Source organism: Nylanderia fulva, unplaced genomic scaffold, assembly GCF_048542155.1.
Source record: "Nylanderia fulva isolate GAGA-0341 unplaced genomic scaffold, ASM4854215v1 Scaffold4, whole genome shotgun sequence".
In the NCBI taxonomy this organism is placed as follows: Eukaryota; Metazoa; Arthropoda; class Insecta; order Hymenoptera; family Formicidae; genus Nylanderia; species Nylanderia fulva.
Window position 1 is genome coordinate 3,923,348 of NW_028190476.1, and position 16,864 is coordinate 3,940,211.

At 30.7% G+C, this 16,864-nt stretch overlaps 1 protein-coding gene across 12 annotated transcripts in view; it reads right to left on the reverse strand.

Moving 5' to 3' along the window:
• Positions 1-708: 708 nt before the first annotated feature.
• Positions 709-16,864, reverse strand: part of Dh31-R (Diuretic hormone 31 Receptor) — a 151,667-nt gene continuing 135,511 nt past the window's right edge. For 11 of the 12 annotated variants that reach the window (XM_085486065.1, XM_029309439.2, XM_029309438.2 and 8 more), the window contains 5 exons: positions 9,152-9,322; positions 8,162-8,285; positions 6,072-6,113; positions 5,884-5,967; positions 709-3,524 (listed from right to left, as the gene is read on the reverse strand). In XM_085486065.1, coding sequence (XP_085342191.1) covers positions 3,282-3,524; positions 5,884-5,967; positions 6,072-6,113; positions 8,162-8,285; positions 9,152-9,322 — 664 coding nt within the window. In that variant the 3' untranslated portion in view covers positions 709-3,281. Of the gene's footprint in view, positions 3,544-5,883; positions 5,968-6,071; positions 6,114-8,161; positions 8,286-9,151; positions 9,323-16,864 lie in introns of all 12 variants that reach the window. The other variant, XM_029309440.2, reaches the window with a different exon arrangement.

Here is a 16,864-nt window from a genome sequence, read left to right on the forward strand (position 1 = left end):
AAGTGGTAGAGATTAGAATCTTATTTTTCTCTCAAGTAAAAATTGTCGAAGAAGGAAAGTATGAATCACATAATTATTCAGAAAGATTCTTATTAAATTATGCTTTCTATGTATAATAATAATATATTGTCACATCAATTAATGTCAAATTTAAAATTTATCCAAATTTTACTAATTATATAAACTTGTTTCATCTCAAAAGACTTAAAAAAATGTTAAATCGCGTTATAATACATCATTACAAAATTGTCAAAGTTGATTTAAAATCTGTCAGATTTAAAAAGTTGGTAAATATCTTATTCCGAGGAAAGAAATTCGACGTACGTCAGAAGAAGGAATTACGCCTAATTTCTTGCCTCTGATGTTATAATTTAATATAACTGCACAGTTGGAGAACTGGTTCAGAGGCCCTGCAGGTCGGAAACGTACGTCTAATTCAACCGTCCTTGTAGCTGCGATGTCAAAAGCGAGGAAATTATGAGGAAATGCACTTCCCCTTCCTTTCCCTTTCAAACGAATCACATATCTAAAAAGATTTTTCGTTAACGAAACTGCTACAATTTGATAAAGTAGGCCTACAAAGGACGTAAGTAACTTAACTTTGCTGTCCGTTTTATCAGATATAATTTATCTCTTCGATTGAGTAAGACATTTCCTACAGAAAGAGCACAAATATTTTCGCATTGGAGTTTTTTTTAACGTATTCGATCAATTTTTTAAAATACCTTTATTGTTACATTACAATTGTTTAAATTCCGTCTTCGTGAAAGGATGCGAGGAATAATGTTGCAGCTGCAAAATCGATTAGCTTTATTCATTCGCTTCCGTCTTTTCGCAAAAAAAAAAATATATATATATATATATGTATTGAATTCTTAAAACACATTTCTTTTTATCTCGAGATTTATTTCCGCTCGCGGAAATGTAAATTTCTCATGTGACCATCGAGATTACACGCTATATGTACACAATACTCACATCTTACTGCATATAGAATTGTTTATACAATCGACACCTTTACATAAAATTTCGTACATGAGAAAATGATTCTTCATGGAATCATATATATACGAGGGAAAAATAAGGGAGATTCTTTGTCACATACGGAAAAAATATTGTTTCCGTCAATAAATGAAAAGTTCCGAATGTTGGATCTTCAGGTACCTGAATTTCTCGAGTTTTAAAAAATTTTTCAAGGCAATCGCCTCAGGTAAATATTCTCTTTTCTCTCTTATTGTTAAAATTTTTGAAAGAACGCTTTCTCCCTTTGCCATAAATGCATGTTGCACATCTATCCATGGAAAATTTGATTCGTGATTTACAGCTTTGCACAATTTTCTCTATTCTATGATACAGTTAAAAGACTAGTATATCGGACATTTATTCTATCTAAAGCATTTAATGATTGCGGTAGTTTATGATTACTTCGCGAAAATATGAGTATACAATCGATCAGCGTAAAATGGAACGTGTTAGAAATATTATATACAAACAAATTACGTACATTTTCGTACTATAGTTTAGCGACGAAACGAATTGAAGAAGAAATATTAATGCTAATTGCTTTTGAACATTGCGAGCGAACAAGTAATAGCGAATATCTTGGCTACATTCGAGAGTATAAAAACGACGATCTAGTCATCGCTGATATGATTTCTTCTTCTCTCTCTAAGTCAAGATCTCGCTTTTTGTTCATTGTTTTTTTAGGCAAGATTTATTGTGCAGACGAGATTCGCATGCATATTCATACATCGCAATCCCGCGGTTTACGTTTTATTATATGTAATAATAACAGACATAAATCAAACAAAAATCAATCCCGTGAAATTCACGCTCATCCCATTCTCTCGCGCGAGTTAATTAATCTTTCTTTAAGAAAATAATCTTCGTGATCTTTAGGCCTTCTTAGGAAATTCCGCAACTTAAGCTTCTATTTCAAGGATAAAGCACGTCTTCCCTTATAGCTCCTGGCATATATTTGAGCGGTAGAGACGAACGGAATAGTGATACAAGTCGCATTTATATAGAATCTGGCTTTAACAAAAGACCTTTGAAAATATTCGTCGTAAACTCAATTGTCATTTCGTTATTTTTTTTATTTTTTATTTATTTTACAATCCTCTACCCTTCGAAGAGAACCCAAGAGAAAGGCAGAGTAATGATTATATCATGCGCGAAAATAAATATAAAAATATGTTGTAATTTGCATTATAATTTATATTATATATCCAGGATGTCTTATTAATCGATCATGTAAAATTAAATCAAATTTAAGTATAAAATCTCGAAAATTAATCATTTCTTGGCCATCGTTTACCCTTATTAACTTTTTATACCTAAATTTTCGAGGACTCAATTTATTATTAAAAAGTATGATGGTTTTATTTAAAAAACATGACGTTCAAATAATCTCGAAAAGCGCCCTTTAGAAAAAAAGTCTTTCGGATAAAACAACTTTTGTTTGGAACATTTTGGTGTAGAATCAAACATAAAAAAGTTTCTAGGGATAATCGATTAAAATGGCACACCCTGTATATTATATATAATATTTATTTTATATATACAAAATGTTTCAGAACTGGCGAAAAAGTTTTTAATGACAGACTCCTGGTATCATTTGGAGATGATCCTTAAATTAAAGTTCTATTAAAGTAAATTCTCTACTTGAAATTAATTAAAGAATATGTGTGATTTTGTTAATATTTTTTCGTTGAGAAAAAATCGTCTCTCAATGATACCAGAAATCTGCCATTAAAAACTTTTCCGCCAATTTTAAAACTATGTCAGAGATTTTAAAGACTCTAGAGATCAAAATATATAAGAAAAAAAGTTCCTAAAATATGGGTCCAAAAATGAAAATTAACGCCTCCTCATATTTCCCTCTCAAAATCGGATAAAATTATTAAAACCACACAAAAATGAAGATCATTCATTATTACGCCGTGCAAAATTTCAACGCGATTTATGAAAAAGTATCTTCTAGAGCTATAATACATTTTCGATTTTTTCCCTCCACTTTAGTGGGCTATAACTCGAAAAGGAAGCATTTTCCGACCCATGTTTACCAGAACTTTTTCCCTAATAGACATAATTTTAGAAACACCTTGTATATACATATACATTTTTTTTTTTTTAATGACTTATACCACTATTCATGAGAACAACAGCTCGATGAGGCGACCGACCATCCCTTAATCATCGCAGAAGTTCCGGTTCGCGGAGGAGATTCTCTCCAAGTGTGGTCCCGCTCGCGTGCATCCTCTACATCCCGGGTTCGGTCATCAACACTGCGTCTGATCGCACTCGTCGTGGGAGGAATCGTCATCGCCGCTGCCGCGTTTGATGAGCACCCGAGCGTGATTGTTGTTGCCGTGATTAGCGGGTCGACCGGAGGCCGCGGTGATCAACTGTTGCGGCTGCTGCAGCTGGTGGGCCTCGCCTGTAGCCGATGCTCGCTTGCGATCGGCGTCCGCCGTTCCCGATGCCGCTTGATAGTCACACCTTCTCCTCTCCCGCCATCGGACCTGCGGTCGAGCGGATAAACTGAAACAGTCAACGTTCCACAATGGACTCGACTCGGAGCACGCTGCTGTCACTGGCACGATACGGACGGATCATATGAGCTATATATATAAAAATATATATACAGGTATCTTTTTTCTTCTGTTTTTTTTTTCATGTCTATCTCGTCGTCGACGACGAGCAATTTAATTAGTGGTCGACCATTAAAACGGCTCTGCACATCCACATCATCAGGGGATGTTAGTATACGCGGGTGGTATTAGTCGGAGTTATATAGGTATATGTGCGTATTTCTGTGTATATGTAGGGGTATACGTTAGTCCGCATCGCGCCATTGACGAGTCGTGCATACGGGAATTTCAATTCAAGGGGGTTTGGAAATGTTACTTTCTCTCTCCCTTTCTCTCTCGAGTCTAGTGCGTCAAGCGCAAAATCCTCTCTCGTTAAAATCGTGAGGGTGCTTTCTATCGTGACCAGTCGGATCGAGAGAGAGAGAAAGAGAGAGAGAGAGTGAACCCGGGTTACTTTTTCTAGGATTTTATAGATTACTATATATAGTGGGACAAAGAGAGAAGTCGATGAAATTCTGTATTCGCGACCATCGCGTGAAAAGCAGGAGGATCGAGAGGAAATTGATGGAACTTCGTTCGCTTTAATTATTAAATTCCGAATCTTCTTACTCAAACACCCCCGAGGAATGCGTTCTCTCTCTTTCAAAATTTTCTTAATTTTTTTTCTGTTTTATTCTGTTAATTCATAATTTTTCGAAGCGAAATTTTTCCAATCGAGATCAATGTTTGCTGTTATCTAAATAAAATTATATAGCTGATTATCTAAATGAAATTTTGGAGTCATCTCATCTTTATATAGATAAGAAAAATATGTACAGTATTATTTATATCTGCATCTTAGAAGATGTGAAAGAAGATGTTATCTTCACGAAATTATCTAGAATAATGTTTAGACATTTTGGTTTATAGTCATAGAACATAAAAATATTTAACTGGTAAAATTTAAGCATTAAGCGATAAAAACTTAGAAAAATATATAAATATATTTTTAATCCCTTTTATAATTTTTTTATAACTGTGTTTACATAAGCAATCTTAAAAATAATATTATCTGGAAGTTATCTAGATAAATCGCCATATAATTTTATCTTTTATCTACAGTTATATTTAAAACAAAATCATCTTTATCTTATCTAGGATGAATTTACATATTTTCATTTCATCTTTAGCTAATCATCTAAGAACAACACTGATCGAGATAAATCGAAATTAACAAATAGTATGGTGAATTTGTTTCTTTCTCTATTTTTTTCTTCGAGGTAATATTGCGCAAGGATCGCTCAGGATATTCCCGTTTCGGTGGCTCAAAATTTGCGAAATTAAATAAAAAATGTAATGTTTTCGCGTTACTTATATTTCATTTATATGGCATATTTAAGGCTCCTGAAAAATGACGTCATTTTGACGTCTAATGATGTCATTCAACATGAAAATGACGTCATTGAACGTGCACTGGAAAAAAATTTTGTTGGGTTAACAAAAATTCTGTTTGAAAAAGGACGAAACGGAATTACTGGTTGAATCTACCAGAATTCCTTTTAATGCAACAAGCATCTTGTTTGTACAACTAATCCCAGACAGCACCAAATCCAAAATCGGCGCATAAGATATCTTTAAAATATATTTAAGATGTCTTTCGGATATCATATCATAAGATTTCTTAAAGCTGTCTTAAAGATTTCTTAATGATATCTTATGCGCCAATTTTGGGCTTGGTGCTGTCTGGGATCAGTTTATTGGTGCAAACAAGATATTTGTTGTATTAAAAGGAATTCTGGTAGATTCAACCAGAATTCCGTTTCGTCCATTTTCGAACAGAATTTTTGTTAATCCAACAAAATTTTTTGTCATTGTGAAAATGACGTTATTCGACGTCAAAACAATGTATGTTTGCTACCTGACTAAATAGATGAATAGTTAAGGCAAACATTAATGATTTAAGTGCCTCTTGTTCCGAGGAAACTAAACATAGTAATGCGACAAAGTGACAATGTTAAGTATGTCGAGAGCACGGAAAAGAGAAGAAAGTAAAGCCGAAGATTTAGTTAAGATAATCCGGGGGGATTATTTCGGAGATAAGGAATTCAATTTGACGGAACAAGTTCCTCGCCACAAGTCTCTTCCAAATCCACTTGTTTCCCTCGCGCGCTCGAGGCTTATTATTATCACGGTGAAAAGTTAGGAGGAGGAAAGCTTAAGCGACGATATATACATATTTCAAACGAGATTTCGTCGATCGATTCGACCGCTTTAAACTCTCTGAGACTTTGTCAATATGTTATTTGCATACCGAGACAGTTGTAGCCGTGCAGGAGTTGGCTCGTTTTCGCAAAAGGGCGCTGCCGTCCCATTTCCTCTTGAACTGCGCTATTACCTGCGAAACAAGGACACCACAAGGGAGAAAATATCATTATACCCCGAGAATTCAGAAACGGGCCGTTTTCCGTTTAGAAAGTCAAGTATTGCGGGAAAACTTACCTCGCCGTTGCAAAAGCAGAAAAGCACAGCCACACAGAGACCCTAGAAGAGAGAAATTGGATTTTATCTCTATACGTATCTATATGTATATATATCGAGGTCGAAGAGAAACGTTTCCGAAGAGAATTCCCCGACTCGAGATTTTATTACAATTCCACGCGCTAAGAGATACGGAGGTTTCTTATCTTCGGTTAACTTTCAAGTATTTACCGCCGATAAATCTTAAAATTTTATAGCGTACTTTTTTCCACTTCACTATACGTTCCGTCGTACACGGTGTTTATATATATACGAGAAGTTAGAAGATTTATATTAATCGACGTCCCACAATACTCTCATCCTCCTGATTTTCTCTGAGGAAGACTGAGGATAACTTTTGACAGTCATGAAATCATAAACTCAAGTTAAGGTGGAGTATTGTAAATTAATGTTTGCACGGTTGAAAAATTTCTGTTAAAAACAGATATCACATGTTCCAAATGGTCCACAAAAATTTTTGTGTTAATTTAAAATAATATGTGTTAAATGGAGATATAAATACTGTGTTAATATTTTATCAAAATAAATCAAAATATTTCAACAAAATAAATGCAAAACTTGAAGTAATTTAAAATAAATGTTGTGTAAAATAAACATAGTTTTGATGTAAAAATATGTTAATTTTAGATTTTATCATCTTCACTTATATTATAAAATAAAAAAAACCTTTTTTGTAAATTTTAACAAATAAATCTTGTCACTAATAAAACAAAACATACTTATTGTGTAAAATTAAAATTAGGTACACATTGTGTTTTTTAGTTGTTTTAATAATTTAACATTTAAATGTAATTAACACAACAGCAATATGTTAAATTAATACATAAATGTGTTAAATATTTAACACAAAAATCTTTACATTGACCGTTTTTAATAAGAAAACACAAATTTTCCTACTATGTGTGGAAGAAGGAGCAAATTTTTATTTTCAAAATAAAACTATCTTTAAAAATAAAGTGCTTCTACATCTATGCTTTACAGATCTTCATGCTTCTTCGTTTCTTTCTATCTTTATTTTAGTTTAAATAATTTCCATGTAAATAGCGAATTTATTCAAATACATCCGCAAGGATAATCGATAAATCGCTGCACGCGAGATTGTTAAGACGCGCGAGTATAAACGTTTTAATAATCGTATTTTTTTTCTAGATATATAAAATGGTTATGCCGAGAGCTTTCAGATCCCCAAGATAACTGATTCATTCGATGATGGATTGCACAATTGAATTGCAATTCCATCCGATGCGATATAAAGTAATTATACAAGAATGCATCAGTCACGTGGGACTTGTCTTGTAGTGTATAAATAAAAGCGCAATTCTGCAACTAAAAATTTTATTTATTCGTTCGATACTCAAAATGTTCCGAATATAAACATTTTTTCGCCGCCTCTTCGTTCCGATGACACTATTTTATATATCATGTCACGCATGTAAATATATAAAATAAACTAAGAAATAGAATCGTATTTCAATGATGTTACTAGATGTTTATTATAAAATACATCGAGCTATTGTTTTTCTCTGACAATCCGCGGTTGTCTAAAAAATTATTAATATTTATTCGATGAAAAGAAATGTGCCAAAAAGCCCGTTGTTAAATTTAAACAGTTCTTTCAAATATTCTGCAATATGTATGAAAAAACGAAAAGCTGTTCACGTTTTACAAACAAAAATATACATATACATTCTTGTTTTTTTTTTAACTGCAATCTGTTCGTAAATATTTCTAAAATTAAAATTTTTATTGTCACAGAAAAGTATCTATACATGCGATCACGTTTTTTAAATATTATATATAATTTTAATATAGCAAACTAGCACAAGGGAAATTTCACTTTGCACTAATTAATTTGTTTATACGATACGTTTTATATGCGAAAAATAAATATTTTGCAATGACAAGTATGGATATAGTTATATATTTCGAAATATATAAATTAGAATTTTATTTTGATATATGAACCATTTCTGATCTGGTTTTCTTCAAAATATACGCTATGTATAATTTATTACAAAATAATACGTATGAGATGTTTTAAGTTCACTAACCTGGAAAGAAGCTGTAATCGCGGAAAGGACCTCGTAAAAATGTTCCCAAGGATGCTTTTTCGGTGGTCGAAATGGAATCACCAAATAGTGAAGACCCAAGAGAGGCACCAAAAGTAGCGTAGCCCTGATAACAAGATTTAGATTTCAATCGTAAATGGCATAATTAAAAAATAATTGATTGTTACTAATCTACGGAGAGGTATCGATATTCCTTCACGTTTAACGTGAATTGTCAGCGATCAATTACAAGAATTATCTGCATTTTAAGTGATAATAAATTAACCAGGGTTGGGTAAGTTAATGATTTTTTTAAACCAAGTTAAAGTTAGTGGCTTATAAAATCAAGTTAAGATTAAATTAACTGAAGTTAAATCAAAAGTTAATTTTTAGAAATATTATTTATATTAAATTAGAATTTTGTTTGTTAACTCTTTTAAAATTTATAATAATAAATAACAAAAAAATTTTAATTTTTATATAGAAATATATTATTTGATAATTACAATTGATGACAAATAAACATAAAAATTAATAATACTTAAATTTAAAAATAATAAGTTCATAACTTCTAAAAAAAACAATAATGGTATTCAGAGATTTAAAAAATTTAACTTAGGAAAAAGTTAATAAATTTAAGGTCAAAAATAACTGGTTAAAGTTAAAAATTAATACATTTAAAATTAACTAAGCTAAGTTAAAAGTTATTAACTTTTAACTAATTATAACTAGTTATTATATCCAATCCTGAAATTAACATTTTCGAATTATGATAAATTGGCGAGAAAGAGTTTTGAAATAATATCGCGTTGATAATTGATCACGATTATAAATAAAAATGTGCTATAGGTTGATTGTTAATACGAGACGTAAGAAAAGAGGATCTTTTTGTTACGTCATTCCGCCTCGTCTTATATCTTCTTTTACGCCGTCAAGTTGCGAGAGCGCAACCTGACGTGAAAGATACGTTAAAGTACGAAGGAATCCAACTACCTGAAAGCTTGCAGCATGGATCTCGAAGGGCGAGTTCCGATGGCAGGACCGGCGCGTAACTTCATGAGGAGAACTCGTACGATGTTGAACAAGAAGAGCAGATTCAACATGGTGGAAACGCATACGGGATAAACCAGCACGTTCATGTAGTTGCCCTCGTTGATCCAGCATCTGATCATGACAGTAATCAAGATCGCATCGATTGATCCTCATAAATCGTTGATGCGCTAACAGCGATGTGGCAGAATATCTTGCAACATTCTGTATCTCGTTATCAATCATAACGTATGTAATTTATCTTTCGCGAACATACACATATTTCTGTTACCAGTGTTTGCTGTTATTTAAATAAAATGATACAGATGATCATCGAGATAAAATTTTCGCGTCATCTTATTTTTATATAGATAATGAAAATTTGTATTATCTATATTTGCATCTTAGATGAAAAAAAAGGTTCTCTTTACTAAATTATTTAGATAATTTGATTTAGAGTGATAGTACATAAAAATAATTAATTAGTAGAACTTAAGCGATAAGCGATAAAAATTTAGAAATAAAAGTATGAATATATTTTTATAGTTTATATTTTTTTATAATTCTGTTTACATAAGCGTTTATGTTTACATACTCTTAAAAATAATATTATCTGGATCTTTATCTTATCTAAATTTTTACCTAGCAAATTTTAAAATCATCTAAGCACAACACTGTCTATTACAAAAGTTATAAGACAAATGTAAAAATAATCATTTGTCCTTCTTGGAATCAATAAAAAAATCAAGCATTTGCTCTCCTTTCAAATAAACACTGGAATTATTTGCAAATTTTATATAAAAAAAAAAAAAATGAAAATAACAAAAATTAAACCTAAAAAATTAAAAGAAAAAGAAACAAAAAAAATGTAATCATCCTTTGCCTCTGGAAAAAAATCCTGCAGACGCCCATGGCAACAATATACAATTAATATTTCATATTTTGTTATACATTAAACGTTGATATCGTAGGAAGATTGATGAAATGTCGATTTATTAAAAACATTTTCATTCATTTTCACCGAACCTACCTTCCACGAATACCGTATTATCTCTCGTGTATGGTTCCTCCGACACGATAATATATTTAACGCCCTTATTAATAAGAGAAGAGGAACTCTAAGAGACTGGAAGGGCTTCGTGCATGTCGAGGATCGATCGTAGCAGCGATTCTTGTGTATAATTGAACGTATCTGCACCTTAATGCCTATAAGTTTCCTATCCTAACAAACCTGATGGGAAGACGATGAAAAATATCTCAAGGAGGGGAGACCTTCTTCCGAGGTTCTCGTAATAAATAATGCGCGAGGTAGAAGAAGAGACATATATATATATATATATATATATATATATATATATATTATATACCTGTAAAAGATTGGAAGCGAGATATTGCACTATTCTGACGAACGGTTATAAAACATTTACCGTGCGATAGAAGAGAGAGAGAGAGAGAGTATATATCAGCAAAAATATACATCGACGAAAATAAACGTGTAAGCGAAGACCCAAACGGATGCTGATGTTGGATCGAATCTCTATCGCGGGATTTTCTCTCTTCTCTCCCGGCAATAAAAATAACATCTTTTCCTCGATAACAATATAGAGTATGTATATGAATTGGACTTATGTATCGAAACGGCAGATGTAATTAAATCTAGCACACGTGGTGATATTTTTAAGCTGAAGTTTGTTCTCGAGAGGATAATAACACTGGTTCTATAAAAAAATTAACCGGAACGAGATTAGTCGGTTCTTGTAGTTTTTTGGATGCTGAATACGAATCAACGTTGCAAAAAAGGACTATTTTCACGGACTTCGTTATATTATAATTACAATATGTGCTAGAGAAATTTTAATGCAATCAAAATGAAGTATATATATTGTTAGGACTTTCAACCTTTCCTTTTAAAAGGAATTTTTTATGTCGGTTACAGTTAATAAAAGATATCCATGGTTAAATGGGATCTATTGCGGAAATTGCTATGACTCATTGACAATTTAATTTGTTTAATTAATTTTAAAGATTTTTTAGATCATTGAATACAAATCTAATGTCAAAATTGTCAAATTAAAAAATGGTGAACTCAATATAGCGGATTTATATAAAAAAAAAACATTCAAAAAATTTTTACAATTTTGAATTCGTATTCAATGACCTAGAAAAAATCTTTAAAAGCTATTTAATAAATTGTCAATGATTTAATTGTAAGTCAAACTTAAATTTCGCAAAACAGCTCACATTTATTTTAATTTTATCATTTTTTTTTTAAATGCAATAAAACTTCTCCAGCATATCGTATAGCTATAATATGACGAAGTCATGAAAACAGTTCTCTTTTGTAATTTTAATTAAAAATTTCTCAAAATTGTGACGTGATGGAGCAATTTGGAAACCGGATTCAGCATCCAAAAAAAACCTTTAACAAACGACTCATTCCGGTATTTGAAAAAAGTCATTTTTTCTTGAACAGCGTAATTCAGAATCGATGAAAAAAATGCAACTTTTGCGTATAATATTATTTTTATATTTAATATAACGGAGATTGTATGCCTTAAATAAAGGGACGCTCAAAGTGTGATTTATCTCGTGATAAGGGAACGTTCGGCGAAATTTCCGCAGCGATAACGATCGAATTGACATTTGTTTTCAATATACCGCGATATTGTTTACGTCGACTTGCCGCTTTATAACGCAATGGTTGATATATACGAGCTCGTTATCGAGCCGTTTATTTTATCAATGTTCCGATATGTTTCAATCTATATCGCTCGTAAAGCGCACTCGTATATATGTATTCGCAGCATGTTTCCGGTGCTGCCTGGTATGAAGATTGAGAGAACCGTATCTCTCTCCTAGTGTTATTATTTCATTTAGTTCACAGACGCGCCTCGAACAGAATCTAGTCTTTTAACAACAATTTTACCATCTTTTATAGGATGTTAAAAAATTAGACCGATACATTTTGAAGGTAAATAGAAGACTTTGAGATTGCAATTTTTTGTTAATACTATTTTTTTCTACGTTTTATATACATTTATAGGATAGTAGGAAATTAGACCAATTTATCTTTTATAGGATGTTAAAAAATTAGACAAATTTTGAAGGTAAATAGAAGACTTCGAAATAACATATTTTGTTAATACTATTTTTCTCTGCGATGTTTTTAGTTTTATACTACATGGTATGAAATGGAAGTTTGCGACTTAAACGCAATGAATAAATTTATATAAGTGGAAAAATTAAATTATATTTTAATCTTGAAGAAAACACGGAACAAATAAGTAATTCACTCTTCCTACAGTAAATGCTCAAAAATTTCTCTATTAACTTTAATACAAAGGTAGTAAACTGAAAAGTCACAAATTCATATCATGTAATATTAAAACTAAACGTTGCAGAGAATCTTAATATTAATAAAAAATATTTATTTTGAAGACTTCTTTCTCCCTTCATAGTTTATCGGTCTAATTTTTTAACATTCTGTATATACATATATTATTGCAATATATATTACTGCAATTAATAACGTGAAAATAATAAACAAATAGTCATTTAATGCGCACAGAGCAATCATAGTCATTTAATTATTAGTAATCAGTAGCATATAGCAGTAATATACATATAATATAGTTGCTATAAAATTTAAATGACTATTTCACAATACTAATTGTGTTTATATATATATATATATATATATATATATATATATATATATATATGAAAATCAAAGGTCATTTAATAAAGAAATAAGGATCGATGCGTTGTATATTCGATTATAGAAATTAATTCAATTTCATTCTTGAACAAACACATTTTGGAACAAAAATTAATATAGCAACACATAAAGCATACGTAGTGAAATTAATCTGGTTTGATTATGCACATTTAATATTTGTGCGATCTAATAAATTTCTACGAGAGATAATGGAAGAAAAATATCATAGTTAAATATCCTTAAATGCCATGGTAATATTTTAAGCTATAATTTTTAATACTTTTAATAATATAATATAATAATTTTTAATAATAATTTATATATATAAATATAATAATGTTTAATTAACAGAGAGTTAGTTAAACTAAAAGTTAAAATTATCTAGACACCATAGCTAAAATTTAGACATGATTAAATTTTGCAGGTGTAATATATGTATATTGGGACACCTAAAAATCCTATGACAAGTGACACTGTGTATTCTTTCGTCATCGTTAGTTTTGATAAATATTATAATATAGAAGACACGCGCGCGCAGCTACGTGACAGAGTTACGTCAATTACTTAAACATAGTTATGCACTTAAAATTTCTCGGCGTACCCTGTCGCATTCAATCTTCAATCTTCTCCCTCGGTTGGAAGTTTTGAAGCGGAGCGACACAACGCGGTATACTATATACATACATTCGCAATCCTACACTGGCTTCATTCAGTTACAGAGCGATCGACCATGACGGACCTCGAAATAGCGCGACACGACGCTTTCATCGGATCTTTCATTAATTTCCAGTATCAAACCCTCATACAATTTTTCGTCTCTCCTGACCTTTAAATTTACTTTAAAATCCTCTTTTAAAGTAACGATGGTGCGCGAAAGCGCTGATTCATTCTCGAGGATTCATTTTCTCGCGTACAGAGGGAAAAAAGCGAGACTTGAAAGACTTCACGCGAAAAGTGGCAACTTCTATTATTGATTCTTGATTTTTTTTCAATCGTATCGAATTAAAAAAAAATTGTGTAAACATGTAAACTTAGTTGATCAAATCTCAAATCTGTCAATCTTGAATCAGGTAATGATATACGTAATATAATATTTTGTACAAGATTTCATAAAGATATTACACCTTTCGAAATGTAAATTTTCTGAAAAAAAATAGAAAAACGAGTAGAGATATGAAATAGCCGTTGTTGTTTCTGACAGATATGAAAATATATTTCTATCTTATTTTCACATTTCTACCTTTTCCTCTATTATTTTTATATATCGGTCTTCTCTATATATATGTACAAATATATACAGAAATACCTATGTTTCAAATGGACAAGGCGCGTTCATATATGCAAGGTATATATAGGGTGTCCCATTTTAATGTCCCACCCCAAATAACTTTTATTTTTGATTGTAGAAGAAAATGTTTTAGACAATGGTATTTGTATGGTTTCTAAGAGGACCTAAGATAGTACCATTAGTTTGACTTTGAATATTTTCTTGAAGGTCACCTTCAATTTTTTTAATGGAACTATACTTTTCATTACATATTTTTCTAGCTTACATCAAGAGCTTTCTAAAACCCTCTAATATTAAGTATTTTTTCGTTAAGAACTTTTTAAGTCACGTGACCTTCACGTGACCTTCACGTGACCTTCAAGCAGCTATTCAAAGTCAAACTAATGATACCATCTTATATCACCCTCGAAACCAAAGAACTTTTATCTGAAACATTTTCTAACTAAGTTTACATGTTTACACAATTTTCTTCTACAATCGAAAATAAAAAAATATTTGACGTGGGACATTAAAATGAGACACCCTGTATATACTAACTACACACAAAAGTCTCTCTCTCTCTCTCTTTTTTTTACGATAGGAAAGGTTCCTGCATAGTAAGTTATGTAAGACGATCCCTCTGTCGTGTCTGCTATAAAGAGGTTTCACGTAAAAACGTCGAACGTGAGGTTTAGAAAGGTTTTTAGATAAAAAAGGGTCTTCAGGATCTCGTGTGCGTGTACTGTTTTCCTACTTACGTGATCGAGAGTTACGGTGTGTCTAATAAAAATAACGGAAAGTAAATAGAAAACCTTTTCCCCGACGTACGCGACTCCCCATCACTGAAAAAACTGTATTCTTCAAGTAAGACTCCGATAGGAAAATGGCTCAATTATATATATGAATTGTATCGCGAAAGAAAGAAATTTTACAACACAGCGATTTTGTCGGAATAAAATTTCTAAATGATATTTTTGTCCAAAAATTGATTTAGTCAATTTATGGTATGAATTATGCACAATTATTGTGTTATATGTATATATTATGATTGTGTAATATTTTATATAACATTCAAAATTATATTTTCAGAATAATTGTGAATTTTGTAAGAATATATATTTATTCATTTTATTTCATAAAATATTTTAAAATTAATAAAACTCAATAATTTATCATTTATTTGGTAATTTTTTTCCAAATTTAATTTAGCAAATATTTCATCAACATAATTCACCATAACGCTACTGTTTTGTCGAAATACTATATTTAGCAATAAATTATGCAAATATTTGCATAATTTATTGCATAATTTATATATATTATATATTTGTTCAAAGGTCTAAATTTTTACATGTATTGTTTGAAATATTGTACATATATAATTGCAGCATTCTTTCATTCAGATTTCGTCATATTATTTTATAAATATTTTCCTATCGAGGAAAGACTGTAGCTATAAAGAATTCCTCTCAACAGATATTAAATGTAAGAACATCCTTTAAAATTAAGAATATATTCTTTGTTGATAAACGAGTGTATATATATATATATTTTTTTTTTTTTTACATTTACAGTTGATATATGATCATGTTGCAGTATATTATAAAGTGTGTTGCAACGTAGTATTTTTCACTGAATAATTTTAGTTTATTACAAGAATGAATAGAGTGTTAATAAGTGGCTCGAAAAAGAAAACTTGAGAGAAAATTTAAAAGAAGTATTTACGAATAAAGTTATAATATATGTATATAATATAATCTAATTTAATCGTTCAGAACCCAGGTCTTGTCTCGTGCTCGGTCTATATGTATTAATGTAAATGTTTGTTTTATAATCTTTCTTTGCCTGTGTAAAATAATGTTTTTTTTTTATTAAAATAAAAATCCCATTTCTATATTTTTATAAATTAGAAATATTTGATAATACTAATTTTTAAAGGGTTTTCTTTTCAACGTTTATTTTAAGAACAAGGTAAAAATATGTAAAAAAATTCTTAAAATAAAAATACAGCTTTTTCAATATATATCTTTTGTTTGATGATTTTTTTGTCGCAATATGTGATCTTGTATTAATCGAGTGAATTATGTTATCGAGTAAAATTAACGAAACCTATTCATCCAACTGTGTAAATCTCAACTGTAGTTATTTCAGACAAATGTGCATCAATTTCGTTCGATGTCATTTCGTGGATTGAAAGAACTCGTATTTTATTCGCATCAAATTTGGTATGCAAGCATACAGGGTGTCCCAGATTTTTAAGAAATTTTTACAACATTTAGTAGTATATTCCATGAGCAGAAATAAGAAAAAATATTATATAAACATAGTAGGTCTCCAAGATACTTTATTAAAAAATTATGGCAAAAGGTTCGTATCGAAAAAATAATAGCAATCTTGCCAATATAAATAAGTGACACGCAGTATATACATAAGTGAAATCAAAAATACCGATACTCATTTTGTATAATTAATTAATTTTTTTTTAGATGAAATTGTTTTTATACACATTTACCATATATATTTTGTCATAACTTTCTAATAAAGCATGTTTATTCAATATATTTTTATTTCTGCTCGTATAGAACGCACTACTAAAGTTTGTAGGGAAAAAGCCGGGACACCCTATCGATAGTTTTCGTCCGGCTGTCGTATGTAATGGAGCATGTAATGCGATTGTCGCACCGCGGTTTCG